Raw genomic sequence first — 13,816 nt, 5'->3', positions numbered from 1 at the left:
AATGGTTGGGTTGGGGGGGTGGGGAAAAAGTTGACAACTTTCTAATAAAAATTGTAGTACTCAAAAGTGACACTCTTAACCAAAAAGAACAAGAGATGGACGACACTATATTGGTAGCAAATCAGGCAACTACCCCAAAGAAAAATGTAGGAAGTCTATAAAACAGAAGCATGATTCATTTAAAAAGCATTATCACCATATACTATATTTATATATCACACAACAAAAGTCTTCTGATTTCGTTAGTATAGCTACAACAACTTGCTGCAGCCGTCTTTATATGACACAGCTAATTTGGCATTTCTTGTAGGGTATATGGCAAGCGGAGCAGGTATTCGCGCCGTACTGCATAAGGCCCATTAAATGGAGAAGCCTCCCTGCTAGAGTTTTATCCATATCCAGGGGTGGATTTAGGATTTCTTGAACATGGGTGCACACTAAAAAAGTAGAAAAAAAGAATTAAGTGGGAATCAATTCATGTTACTCCAATGAATAACCCAATATACAACCAAGTGCAGCATTTAATCTTTTTGAAGCATGGGTACCAACATATAATATTAGATAAATTCTAGAAAATACGTGCATAAAATACCCAGTTTGGCGGAAAGACTATGGGTTCACGTGCCCCATGATTTGGTCTATACACAGGGGCGGATCCATAGTATCGAGTGTGGGTTCTCGGGAACCCAGTAACTTTTACCCGAGCCTTGTATTTGTATTGATAAATTTATTAAATGTATAAGTATTTTTAGTTTGGAACCCATAAGCAAAATCTGTGTTGGTCCAGTGGCAAACTAAGCAACCAGCTTAAGCTATGTTCCTGAATATTTGGCTGAGGTTCGAATCTCTTTGAACACTTCTTAATGTCACTTTTGTTTTTTTTCACCAAACAGCACCCATAGGCACCTTTTGTTTCTCTTTTTCTTTTAAAAACTGACCAGCCGAACATTAAAAAACTTTCTCACTTGCTTAAAGTATTACTTTTGTCCAAATGCTGGGAACCCATAAGGTTCAAATCCTAGATCTGCCTCTGTCTATACATCCGCCCTGCGAACCCGAGTCCTCTAACCAAGGGTGGAGAAATTTTATTTATCCCACTACAACCTCAATTGTATCATTGGTATTTTATATCACAGAGGACACAGTTGCAAGACTAACAGTGCCGGCATGATTTAGGTTATAAATTCAGAGATCTTTTAAAAAATAATTGATGTCAAAGCCACCCAGCCCCATCCACGCGCTGTTAAACTTGTTAAAGATTTTGTGATTTCCCATTGCCATTCCTAATTTCTCGCACTAAACAGAAGGGGCGAGTAAGCCAGGAAATAAGCTTTTACTATTTCTGAAGAGTAGATAAAATAGATCTAAATTGATCAATATCTAGCATCATTTCTTTGCCTCATCCATTCTTGTTTTAGCTCAAGAAGGAAGAAGAAAAACCTGGCAGCTGTAGCTATGGGCAGAAGTTGCAATCTTCTCTTTGCTCTTCCAGTTTGTATTCTACTTCATCACCATACTTCGCTGGCTACAATTACATTTCCCAATATTAGCACTGATGAAGCTGATCTTCTTGCCTTGAAATCTCACATTTCTTCTTCTGATCCTAACAATATCTTAGCAACCAATTGGTCTCTTCTAGCCCAGTTTGCAGCTGGATTGGAATTACTTGCAGCTCTCGCCCCCTGTAGAGTCGCAGCTTTAGACATTTATAGCATGCAACTTTACGGTACCATTCCTCCACACCTTGGAAATCTCTTATTTCTTGTTTCACTCGACCAAAATTGTCCACAAAACCGACCGAAGTCGGTCGGAAATATAGGAAAACCGACCAATTTCCGACCGATTTTAATTCGTCGTAACAATAGTCGTCACTAAGGTGTTGCGATCGAAGACGATCACAATTTTCCGACCGAAGTCAGTCGTTAATTCAACCTTTGGTTGGCCACTTTGACCGACAACTTTTATTGGAAGAATAAATATACCGACCGAAATCGGTCGGTAATATTTAAATTGATTTTTATTTATTTTTTCCAATAGCGACCGGTCGGTAATGTAAATATATAATAATTTTGCATTTCTTTGTAAAATTTAACAGACCGACCGAAATCGGTCGGAAAAATTAAAAAATAAATAAATAAAAAAAGTTATTTCCGACCGATCTTGGTCGTTAATTTCAAATTTCTGCAGATTTCAGATTGAAATTACCAACCGAAGTCGGTCGAAATTTATGAATTTCTGGATTTTAATATGAGAATTCCGACCAAAATCGGTCGGTTTTCTAGGTAAAAAACTGGCAGAATATGCCTGCTTTAAAGCTAGCTACACCACCTGCCAATTACAACCAATAACCATCCTATAATGACAGCATTACATTGCTGTCATTCAAGCACAATTAACCAACAACAACAACAATTAACCAACAACAACCACAATAACAACTCTAATAACAACAACCACAATAATAACGCTAATAACAATAACAACCACAACAACAACGCTAATAACAATAACAACTACAACAACAACGCTAATAACAACAACCACAACAACAATGCTAATAACAAGCACAACAACAATATAAATGTTCAATAAAAAAATAATATCAACAATACAATCATTATTCAAAACTATTCCAACTAAATATTCACATGTTCAATACTTTGTTTAGCAATACAGACCATTCAATGAGTGTTTTGTATTGCATCACCTCCATCTTCACTACTAGAAGCTTCATCGTCGGTATGGTTCGAAGGATCACGACGAGAAGGATTAGCATCTGAGGAAGGCTCACGAGACCGGGGAATGGGGAAAGCACCACTAGCAAGAAGATTGGCCAGCTGACCTTGAAGGAGATTAAATTGTTGGTCCCTCTTTTCTAGCTGAACATGAAGGGTATCAAATTGTCTCTCTCTCTTTTGTTCTCTGGCATTTGTCTCTTCAAGCTCTAATGTCAGCTTTGCGATCTTCTTCTCCATAGACGAGATAGTCGACCTATCAATTGCCTCGCCTTGGGTGGAAGTCCATATACCTTGCAATCCAGCCTTGTACCGCTAAAATGATCTCTCTGGAAGGCCGTATGCTATCCCTTTTTAGGACCACCGACAACATCCAACCATATCTTCTGCTCTTCTTCATCTGAAACGGGTGGTCGCTCGCGTTGCTCATTCGGTGGCAAGCTCTGAGTGTACTCCATCACATTAATCTTGTAGCGACTCTTTATTTAGAAGATAGAAAATTATTAATTATATAATATTATAAATATTAATTTCAAGTTATAGTAGTTATGAAACTTACATATGTAGTCTCCGCCCGGTCCTCGATCCATCTAGTTGGATCTGTCGGTGCCTTCTTCTTCCGGATGTGAGTCTCCATGAAGAACTCATCATGAGTCATCTTCCTCCCATATTTTTTCCCCTACAAATATAATAAAACATGTTAACTAAACTAAAATATATAAATATAGGTTGATAAAAATAGAAATATAAATATTTTAAGGAATTATCAGTAGTCTCCTCGCAGTCCCCATGCTCCTTGCACCCACACAGTGCAAGGAGCCACCCCTTCTCAGATGCTCGAGCCTTCTTTCCCTGTTCACTCTTCTTCTTGAACTTCTCAGTGGTCCACTGCCTCAGCAGATCCTCCCATATGTGCGGTAGAACCCATGAAGGCTTCTTGCTCTTCTTCCGAGCAGAATAGAAGGAATGAGATAGTCTCTTACGGCATTTGAACTCAAAATTTACAACAATGGCACTGTTATGCCGATCCTCCGAGGCACACTTAGTCTGCAAATGAAGTGTGTAACGTTAGATGAAAATATTGTTAATATAATACTTAAATAGATAATAATTGTATTAAAACCTTAAATTGGTTGAAAATTTGCTCCACGAGCTCCAGTGGAAAGTCACTCTAAGTCGCACAGGGTGCATCATACAACCGGCCAAGAGCTTCAGTGATTATCTTTGTAGTCCGATGATTAGGTATGAACGTGAAACATAGAAATTACATTAAATAAACAAAACTAGCTATTATAATTCAGCAAAAACAAATAAGTAATAAATAAATCTTACCCATTACCCTCAGGCATGATGATCATCATATGATAACGATCATACCGCACTTAAGTATTAACATATGCAATATTAACATAAGTATACATATATTGTTGTTGCTAAAACTTAATTATTAATATAGCACTACATCTTATAGAACTATACACTTTGTTTTAAAATGTGTTATAGTAAGTTTTAATCGAATATAATTGAATTTTTAATTTATCCACTGATGAAGTATCCGAGCAAAGTACTAATAAGGTGATCAAGAATAAAACATTCAAGATTATGTGTGTGTGTGTGTATGTGTGTATATATATATATATATATATATATAATTTTTGTTATTTTAAAAAATCAATTGCACTTGGGCGGGAAAAAATAATTTCAACTTTCCGACGATTTCGATCGGTATACTTGAAATTTTTTAATTAAAACTTATTTTGGTAGATAATATGCAAGTATGACCTGGTCTTGATCAAAGATTGAACAATTCCGTCCGACATCGGTCGGAATGTCGGACGGAATTTTTGTTTTTATGTTGTGGGACCACTATTTCCGACCGACGGTGGTCGGTATCTTTGTGAGAAATATTCGTTGACTTTTGCGACCAATTTACCTCTTTTTCGACCGCAATCGGTTGGTTTATTTACATATTTACAAAAAGTAAGATGGCAAAGAAAAGACGTTGCAAAAAGTTGTTTGAATTTATTCATAAAAAAGTAATTTGAATGTTCTTTATTTATTACTTATGATTTTTAATTGTTGATTTCGTTAAAATATATTGCTTTAACTAATGCATAATGGTGACATCATAGAATATTATTCGGTGTTGTTCTGAAAGAGAGGGGAAAATGATGGACTATAATTAGACTAATGTAAACTCTAGCAGTTGGAAAAGGTAGGAAGAAAATGTGAAGCTCCATTCTAGCTGTCATATGGTGGGTCATTTGGAAAGAAAGAAATTTGAGATGTTCTGAATGCAAAAGAGAGAACATATACAAGCTGAAGTACAATACTTATCAAGCATCAATCTTGAGCCGATGACCTAATTTCACCTAGTGGCGACTGCTGACAAACTGGAGCCTGATCTTTTTAAGTGTTGAAAGAGCATCTTCCATATTAATTCTTGCATCAGGTGTTACTACAGTGCAGCTCAAAGCTAATTTCATGATAGATAACACACACTGCATCTTTGTGTTGGTTTTTTCATCCCCTGGCTGCACTAAATTAGCATCCACCACCTTATGAATTCCACTTGGAAAAGAATCACTAACCCAATGTCGTATGCTCAGGTCCCCAGTAAATCTTTCATCACTTGGTCGCATTCTTGTAAACGTCTCCATCATCAGGATGCCAAAACTATAAACATCGCAGCTCAAGGATACTATTCCATCTTGCCCATACTCTGCAATCATAGTCGAAAATAATTAGAAGAGTTTCCTTACTATCTAGGACTATTCTAAAACTGTGCTTACCAATCTATATCCAAGGGAAAGAATTAATGTTTTGGGTACTCTAAGGATATGAGGAAGCTTTAAAAGTTATAATACCTGGAGCAATGTATCCAATGGTTGCAATTGTCCTAGTTTGAACAAAAGCGTCTCCTGCACCTAACAATTTTGCAATGCCAAAATCACTGACATGGCCAACCATATCTTGATCTAGCAAGACATTGCTTGGCTTCAAGTCACAATGCACCACTGGTGTTGAATAGCCACTGTGGAGATAGTCCATTGCAGATGCAACATCTATCATTATATCTAATCTTTGCAACATGTCTAAGAAAAGGTTATGAGAGTATAGCCATTTTTCAAGTGTCCCATTCAACATGTATTCCAATACTAATGCTCTGAAATCAAGGTTGGAGCAACTAGTGATGACTTTAGTAAGATTTCGATGGCGGAGGTTTCTTAGGATCTCACATTCTGTATCGAAACTTTTGAATGCACCCTCCAGTTGAACATTGAATACCTTTGCTGCCAAGAGAGTACCATCCTTAAGTATCCCTTTATAGACCATGCTGAAACTCCCACTACCAAGCAAGTTGCTTTCACTGAATCCTTCTGTTGCTTGTTCAAGTTCATAATAGGAAATTCTTTCATGCCATTTTACCAGAGACACATCTGCTTGACCTGCATTCTTTTTTTTCTTTCGCAATCTTAAAAATATATATGCAAGGGCTAATGCAAGAAATAGCAGGCCCACTCCCAAAAGGACATACAAAGCCAAGATTGCCTTTTTCCTCTTTGACCTCTTAGTAGATTTGACGACACATGGTGACACCTGAAACTTAGAATCGCCACAAAGAGCATCATTGGACAAGAAAGATTGACCTGTGGTATTTGCAAAAGGACCTCCAGTGGGAATCTCTCCACTGAGTTTATTGAATGAGATGTTCAGATATTTGAGATTTATAAGAGCTTCTAGTGACTTTGGAATTTCACCACTAAGATTGTTAAAAGACAAATCCAAGAATTCCAAGGCCAACATTTTGCCAAATGAATCCGGAATAGGCCCATTTAATATATTATGTGCTAGAGAAAGTTTAATCAATTTATCAAGACCCCCTAAAGTGTTAGAAATCTTACCAGAAAAATTATTTTTTGATAGATCAATGAGTGTTGCAGCCTTTAAATTTCCAATCTCTAGAGGAATTTTTCCACTTAATAGATTGGATGAAACATTGAACTCTATCAAATCTTTAAGGTTCCCCAAGCTTGTAGGTAATCCTGAATTCAGGCTGTTGTAAGCTAAATAAAGATTCCTCAAACTGGTAACGGTCCCTAGGCATGCTGGCACTGAACCAGAAAAATGATTTTCTGACAAGTCTAATGCACCAAGACTCTTTAAATTGCAGATAACATTTGGTATGGTTCCGTCTATCTTATTTCCATATAGGTAAAGTTCTTGAAGTTTCAACATGTCTTGGACAGATTTTGGAATATGTCCAGCCAACTCATTGTTTTGCAGACTCATCCTTGTCATTCCAGTAAGATTACCAATTTCTTCAGGAATGATGCCCTTCAGTTTACAACCCTGTCCTTCAAAAATTTGCATAGCAGAAAAATTTCCAACTGATGCAGGAAAAACACCATCTAACGGATTCTCAGCAAAACTGAGAACCCTTAATTTCCTACAGTTTGTTAAAGATGTCAGGAAGCTCATTGCGGAATCACTGGAAAAATCATTCCATTGCAAGTTTAGCATCTCAAGGTATTCTAAGTTACCAAGTGACTCAGGAATTGGGCCTGTGAAACTATTGATTCCGAGATCAAGACCTCTAAGTCTTGAAGAATTTGAGATAGAAGCAGGGATAAAACCACTCATATGATTATATGCACAATTAAACTTTTCTATGCTGGACATTCCACGGCCTAAATCTGATGGTAGAGTACCTGAAAGCCTGTTTTGTTCAAGTGCTAGGTTCTGCAGTGCTGACATGTTGAAAATGCTTGCAGGGATAGAACCAGTAAACTCATTCTGGTATAATGACAGTGTTCGTAGTTTCTTAAGATTACCTAGCTCCACAGGTATCTCTCCTATCAAGTGGGGAAAATATGAGTATCAATTTGACGGAAGAGAAAAAAATAAGCAAACTTCAAATTTCTTGTAAGGAAATATCATACTACCTCCCAATTGCTGTACTCCAAGATATAATTCTGTAAGAGCTGTCAAGTTGGCTAACTCTATTGGTACAGTTCCAATGAACTTATTTTTAGACAACATCAAGATATCAAGCTTTCTGCATTTTTCTAAGTTTGGTGGAATAACGCCATCTAGGTGGTTGTTTGAGATGGCAAGCACTTCCAAGTCTGGAAGATGGTCGCATATAGTTGTTGGAAGTTTACCAGTAAGATTGTTGCTTCTAAGAATAATCTTTTGCATTGTCGTAATGTTAAAGATTGATGGTGGTATTGAGCCAGTAAGCAGGTTCTCTTGCAGGTATAACGAAGTCAGGTAACGAAGACCACCAAGTTCTTGAGGGATCTCTCCTGTCAAGTCGGGGATATATATTAGTACATTCGGCTGCGAAAGAGAAAAAAGGAAGAAGATTTCTGATTTATCCTAAGGAAATATCATACTACCTTCCAAGTGCTGTCCTCCAAGAGCTAATCCTGTAAGAGCTGATATGTTGCCTAACTCTTTCGGTACAGTTCCAGTGAACTCATTATTAGACAATGACAAGATTTGAAGCTTTATGCATTTCTTTAGGTTTGCTGGAATAATGCCATCTAGGATATTGTCTGAGAGGTAAAGCCCTTCCAAGTTTGGAAGATGGTCACATATAGTTGTTGGAAACTTACCAGTAAGATTGTTGCTGGAAAGAGCAATGATTTGCATTGTTGTAATGTTAAAGATTGATGGTGGTATAGGGCCTCTAAGTTGGTTATCTTGCAGATCTAGGATAGTCATATAACGAAGATCACCAAGTTCTCGAGGGATCTCTCCTTTGAGATAATTTCCAGACATACTCAACTCTTTCAGCTGTGTTAGATTGGAAAGGGAAGATGGGATTCCTCCGAAAAACTGGTTTCCGAATAGGTAAACAAAGCGAAGGTTTGGTAACAAACTTAAAAATGATGGAATAGCACCAGTGAAGTTATTTTTTGAGCAACGAAACATTTTCAACCTCTGCAAATGAGCCAATTCTTCTGGAAACTCCCCATGGAAAGTGTTGTTGCTGATGATGAGGGAAGTGAGAAATGAGAGGTTTCCAAGGTGTGGCGGAATGGTACCATGAAGTTGCATGCTAGAAATGTCCAAAGCTGCGACTCTATGGTGGCGAGAGCTGCAAGTGATTCCAATCCAGCTGCAAACTGGGCTAAAAGAAGACCAGTTAGTTGCTAAGATGTTGTTAGGATCAGCAGAAATGTGAGATTTCAAGGCAAGAAGAGCTGCTTCATCAGTGCTGATATTGGGAAACTTAGCCAGTGAAGTGTGGTGATGAAGCAGTAGGAAAACTGCAAGAGCAAAGAGAAGATTGCAACTTCTTACCATAACTACAACAAGCAGGTTTCTCCTTTTCCTAAAACAAAAATGAACAAAGCAAGATCTTGGATGATATATTTAATGATATTAAATTCACAGAATACCAACATACTGTTGTTAGTCTTTGGAGTGTCAATATCGGAGTGGAAGTCAGTCAATCACTGATGGGATATTTTTGTCTGGTTGTAGGTTGTGGCCACAAGTCTATCTCCATTTTGAGTAGAAGTCAGTCAACTAATAGACTAAACATTTGAAAAATGATGTTAAAACGTTATTGAGTGGAAATGAGTAAACTTGTGGACTAAACAAGTTTGAAAATGAATTCCAAATGTTTTTCCAACTTAAATTATATTTTTCGAACAAAGATGCTGCATTATTGAGGACTGGAAAACTGGAAAATGGCATTTGGTGAGCCGACCCTACATGCATTTATGTGATGTGCCAAAATCCTCAACCAGGAAGTTCTATTTTATCTGGTCGCTGGTGGAGTTGCATTTACAAGTTGACAGGAAAATTCTTTAAAAAATAGAAGAGCAGAGAAGACAACTTGGTAAATATTAACCAAGAAATGGGATATTGTTGTTGGGAAACGTGTCAGGCTAATAGAAGGGAAGAATATTTAAAAGAGAAAAGCAATAAATTGCACAAGACAAGACAAGACAAAATTTACGTAGTTCGGCAATTTTGCCTACTCCACGACCACACAAAGAATAACTCTTTATTAATTGAAGAGAGAAAGAAGAAGTTGAGGGATGATTTGCAAATGAAAATTATTACCCCTTTTATAGGTATTTGAATGTCCTGCCGAGGTAAGCGCTTACATTATAATGTAAGCGCTTACATCATACGAGTGATGATGTAAGCGCTTACATCATAAGTTCATCTCTTTTTGATTTTACTTTCTTTTATTTTGTCTACATTTCTTTCTTTCACATACAACAATAGGTTTGCTACTATCAATCCCCCCCTCAAACCTATGTTACATCAAGAAAGAAATTAAAATAAAGATTTGCTATTCTCTGGTGGCGCCTTCACCCTATCAGTCTTGAAGGCTAACTGAGGCAGTGCATAGCCTCAGTTTGTCAACACCGACAACTTTGGTCAACATGTCTAACGGGTTCTTTGATCCTGGTATCTTCTGCATGGAAAGAGCTTCTTCACTTATCAACTCTCGGATATGATGATACCTCAACTGGATATGCTTCGATCTTGCATGAAACACTGGATTCTTGGCAAGATGAATTGCACTCTGGCTATCGCTGAAAAGCTCACAATTGTCCTGCTTTTTACCTAGCTCTTTAAGACAATTCTTGAGCCAAATCATCTATTTTCCAGCTTCTGAGATTGACATGTACTCTGCTTCAGTGGTAGATAGAGAAACACTTTTCTGAAGTCTAGACATCCAGCTAACAGCAGTACCACCCAAGGTGAATACGTAGCCTGTGGTACTTTTTCGACTATCCAGATCGCCGCCTAAATTTGCATCAGCAAAACCTTGTAAGATAATATTGCTCCTTTTAAAACAAATTGTCATACCTGAAGTGCCTTTGAGATATTGTAATATCCATTTTACATCTTCCCAATGCTCCTTTCCTGGATTTGACATGTATCTACTGACAACTCCAACTGCATGGGCTATATCAGGTCTAGTGCAAACCATATAATACATCAAACTTCCTACTGCTGAAGCATATGGAACTTTGGACATGTACTTCCTTTCTTCATCTCTCTTAGGTGATTGGTCCTTCGACAGATTAAGATGCCTTCCGAGTGGAGTGCTTCTGGTCTTTGCATCATGAAAACTGAACCTGCTTAGTACCTTCTGTATGTACTTTTCTTGAGATAATTTTAAGGTTCCTTCAAACCTGATATAGCGAATAACCCAAGAGAATAACCTCACAAGATCACTCCAAAGAAAGGGTTCACACAAGTGTTTCCCAACACTCACTCTCTTACAAAATACTCTATAATGAAATAAAGGAGGAGAAACAAAGGCAAGATCTAGTGAAAAACTCTTGAATTGGTGCATTTACAAATGGGGAGAAGCTCCTCTATTTATAGCAAGAAATTCTTGGCCTAATAGTGGATATTATGTCATGACAAATGTCATGATCCACAAATTTTGTTATGGTGGATATTATGTCATGGCAAATGTCATGAAAATTTGGCCAACTTGAGAAGAAGCTAAATTAATGGCCATATTATAAATCTCCACCTTTGCCTAATTTCGGCTTATATATAGTAAATTTGCTCCACCTTTTCCGTAAAAAATCCCAATGGGCAAAACCATTCTTCATAAATGCCAATCAAGTTCAAGCAAAGCTTGAACTTGGACACTGGAAGAGGTTTTGTGAACATGTCAGCAGGATTGTCTCTAGTGTTGATCTTCTGAATAGAGACTTTTCTTTCAGCAATGGTTTTTCGGATGAAATGATACTTTATATCAATGTGCTTCTTCCTCTCATGATACATTTGATCTTTAGTCAAGTGAATGGCACTTTGGCTATCACAGAAAATGGTAATACCACCTTGGTATGAACTGAGTTCCGCAAATAGACCCTTCAACCATAAAGCTTCTTTGATCGCTTCGTTCACTGCCACATATTCTGCTTCGGTAGTAGATAAAGCTACTACATGTTGTAATGTAGCTTTCCAACTAATAGTGCAACCACCTATGCAAAATACATATCCTGTCAGTGATCTTCTTTTGTCAAGATCACCTGCATAATCTGAGTTTACAAAACCAACCAAAGTGTTAGTATTTCTCCCAAACACCAAACATGTGTTTGAAGTACCTCGCAAGTATCTGAGAATCCATTTCAGATCATGCCAATGTGCTTTACCGGGGCAAGCCATATATCGGCTTACCATGCTCACTACTTCTGAAATGTCTGGACGTGTACAAACCATTGCATACATAATACTACCGACTGCACTGGAATAAGGAACTTGTACCATGTACCTCTCTTCTTCCTCTGACTGCGGGGACTGAGCAGCTGATAACTTAAAATGAGCAGCAAGAGGGGTACTAACTGGTTTAGCATCTTTCATGCCAAACCTCTCCAAGACTTTCTCCAAGTACATCTTCTGGGTCAGAAATAGCCTGTTGGCTTTTCGATCTCTTTTGATCTCCATGCCAAGGATTTTCTTAGCTGCTCCCAAATCTTTCATCTCAAATTCACTTTTCAGCTGACTTTTCAAATTGTGAATTTCTGTTAAATCCTTAGCAGCAATGAGCATGTCATCAACATATAATAATAGGTACACAAATGAACCATTATTTAACTTTCGAAAGTAAACACAACTATCATACGTGCTCCTCGAATAACCATGACCCAACATAAAGGAATCAAACCTTTTATACCATTGTCTTGGAGACTGCTTTAATCCGTACAAGGATTTCTTCAACAAGCAAACATGATCTTCTTTTCCTTCAATTTCAAATCCTTCGAGTTGATGCATGTACATTTGTTCCTCAAGTTCGCCATGCAAGAAAGTTGTCTTAAAATCAAGTTGTTCTAATTCCAAATCATATATGGCAATGAAGGCAAGCAAGACACGAATAGAGCTATGTTTAACAACGGGTGAGAAAATATCATTAAAATTAACTCCTTGTACCTGACTATAGCCCTTTGCAACTAATCGTGCATTGTACCTCGCATCTTCAACCCCTAGAATGCCATCCTTTTTCTTGAAGACCCATTTGCAACCAACAATTCTTTTTCCTGATGGCGGCTTCACAAGAGACCAAGTACCATTCTTGTGGAGAGATTCAATTTCTTTATTCATTGCAATCAGCCATTTGGCTAAGTTAGTACCAGAAATTACTTCTGAATATTTTGATGGTTCCCCAATTTCTTTAGTTTCCTGTGCAACTGAAAAAACAAATGCAACATAATCTCCAAACCTTAATGGTTGTTTACCTTCTCTTCTTGGTCTATGTTTGGCTATAGAATACTCCTCTTCTTCTTATTCAACTTCAGGAGTCTCAACTTCAGGAATTTCAGCTTCTGGCTCAACTTCAGGAGTTTCAACTGTATTTTGCTCCAAAGTTGATGAGCTTGGCTCAGAAAGAATGATAATCTCAACCTCTACCTGCTTCTGTGTACTCTTTCCTTTATCTGTATTACAAGAACTAGAAGATTCTTTTCTAGAATATAACATAGAGGATTCATCAAAGGTTACATCTCTGCTAATTATAAATTTTGGTGTCGTGGGATCAGGATACCATAGTCGGTATCCTTTCACCCCAGATGCATACCCAAGGAAAATACACTTTTTAGCTTTTGGCTCTAATTTTCCATCATTTACATACATGTATGCAGGGCAACCAAATATCTTTAAATAAGAATAATTAGCAGGAGTACCTGACCACATTTCCTCTAGAGTCTTAAAGTTCAAAGGTGCAGAAGGAGCTCGGTTGACAATATAACAAGCTATAGAGATAGCTTCTGCCCAAAATGCATTTGTCAACCCAACATTTGAAATCATGCAACGAGCCCTTTTCAAAAGAGTTATATTCATCCTTTCTGCCACACCATTTTGCTGAGGTGTCATTCTCACAGTATGATGTCGAGCAATTCCTTCATTCTTGCAAAATTCATTGAATTCATCATTACAAAATTTCAAGCCATTATTTGTTCTAAGCCGCTTAACCTGTTTTCATGTTTGCTTCTCAATCAAAACTTTCCATTGTTTGAAATTTAAGAAAACATCACTTTTATTTTTCAGGAAATAAACCCAAACTTTTCTTGAATAATCATCAATGAAAGTTA

General features: G+C 37.4%; 1 protein-coding gene and 1 long non-coding RNA gene across 2 annotated transcripts; both read right to left on the bottom strand.

Moving 5' to 3' along the window:
• Nucleotides 1-57: 57 nt before the first annotated feature.
• On the bottom strand, nucleotides 58-1,989 carry LOC117277223 (uncharacterized). Its single transcript, XR_004507501.2, has 2 exons — nucleotides 1,441-1,989; nucleotides 58-437 (listed from the first exon to the last, which is right to left on the bottom strand). It is a non-coding gene; the product is annotated as an uncharacterized lncRNA (long non-coding RNA).
• Nucleotides 1,990-4,953: 2,964 nt separating this feature from the next.
• LOC104110212 (probable LRR receptor-like serine/threonine-protein kinase At3g47570) lies at nucleotides 4,954-9,588 on the bottom strand. The gene is made up of 4 exons (XM_009619663.4): nucleotides 8,138-9,588; nucleotides 7,682-8,044; nucleotides 5,603-7,591; nucleotides 4,954-5,457 (listed from the first exon to the last, which is right to left on the bottom strand). Exons 1-4 carry the CDS (start codon nucleotides 9,048-9,050, stop codon nucleotides 5,108-5,110), a joined length of 3,615 nt encoding a protein of 1,204 aa, XP_009617958.1. The 5' UTR covers nucleotides 9,051-9,588; the 3' UTR covers nucleotides 4,954-5,107.
• Nucleotides 9,589-13,816: the final 4,228 nt, after the last annotated feature.

Source organism: Nicotiana tomentosiformis, chromosome 2 (genome assembly GCF_000390325.3).
Source record: "Nicotiana tomentosiformis chromosome 2, ASM39032v3, whole genome shotgun sequence".
Classification (NCBI taxonomy): Eukaryota; Viridiplantae; Streptophyta; class Magnoliopsida; order Solanales; family Solanaceae; genus Nicotiana; species Nicotiana tomentosiformis.
Note: the sequence above shows the minus strand (reverse complement) of the source record. Positions and strands in the feature narration are given on the sequence as shown.

What these genes read in the sequence shown, in the direction of transcription:
- LOC104110212 (XM_009619663.4), bottom strand. Translation starts at nt 9,050, where the DNA reads ATGGTAAGAAGTTGCAATCTTCTCTTTGCTCTTGCAGTTTTCCTACTG. An exon ending in TGGAGGACAGCACTTGGAAG is followed by an intron (nt 8,045 to 8,137) that starts GTAGTATGATAT and finishes CCGACTTGACAG; the next exon opens with GAGAGATCCCTCAAGAACTT. An exon ending in CATTGGATACATTGCTCCAG is followed by an intron (nt 5,458 to 5,602) that starts GTATTATAACTT and finishes CTATGATTGCAG; the next exon opens with AGTATGGGCAAGATGGAATA.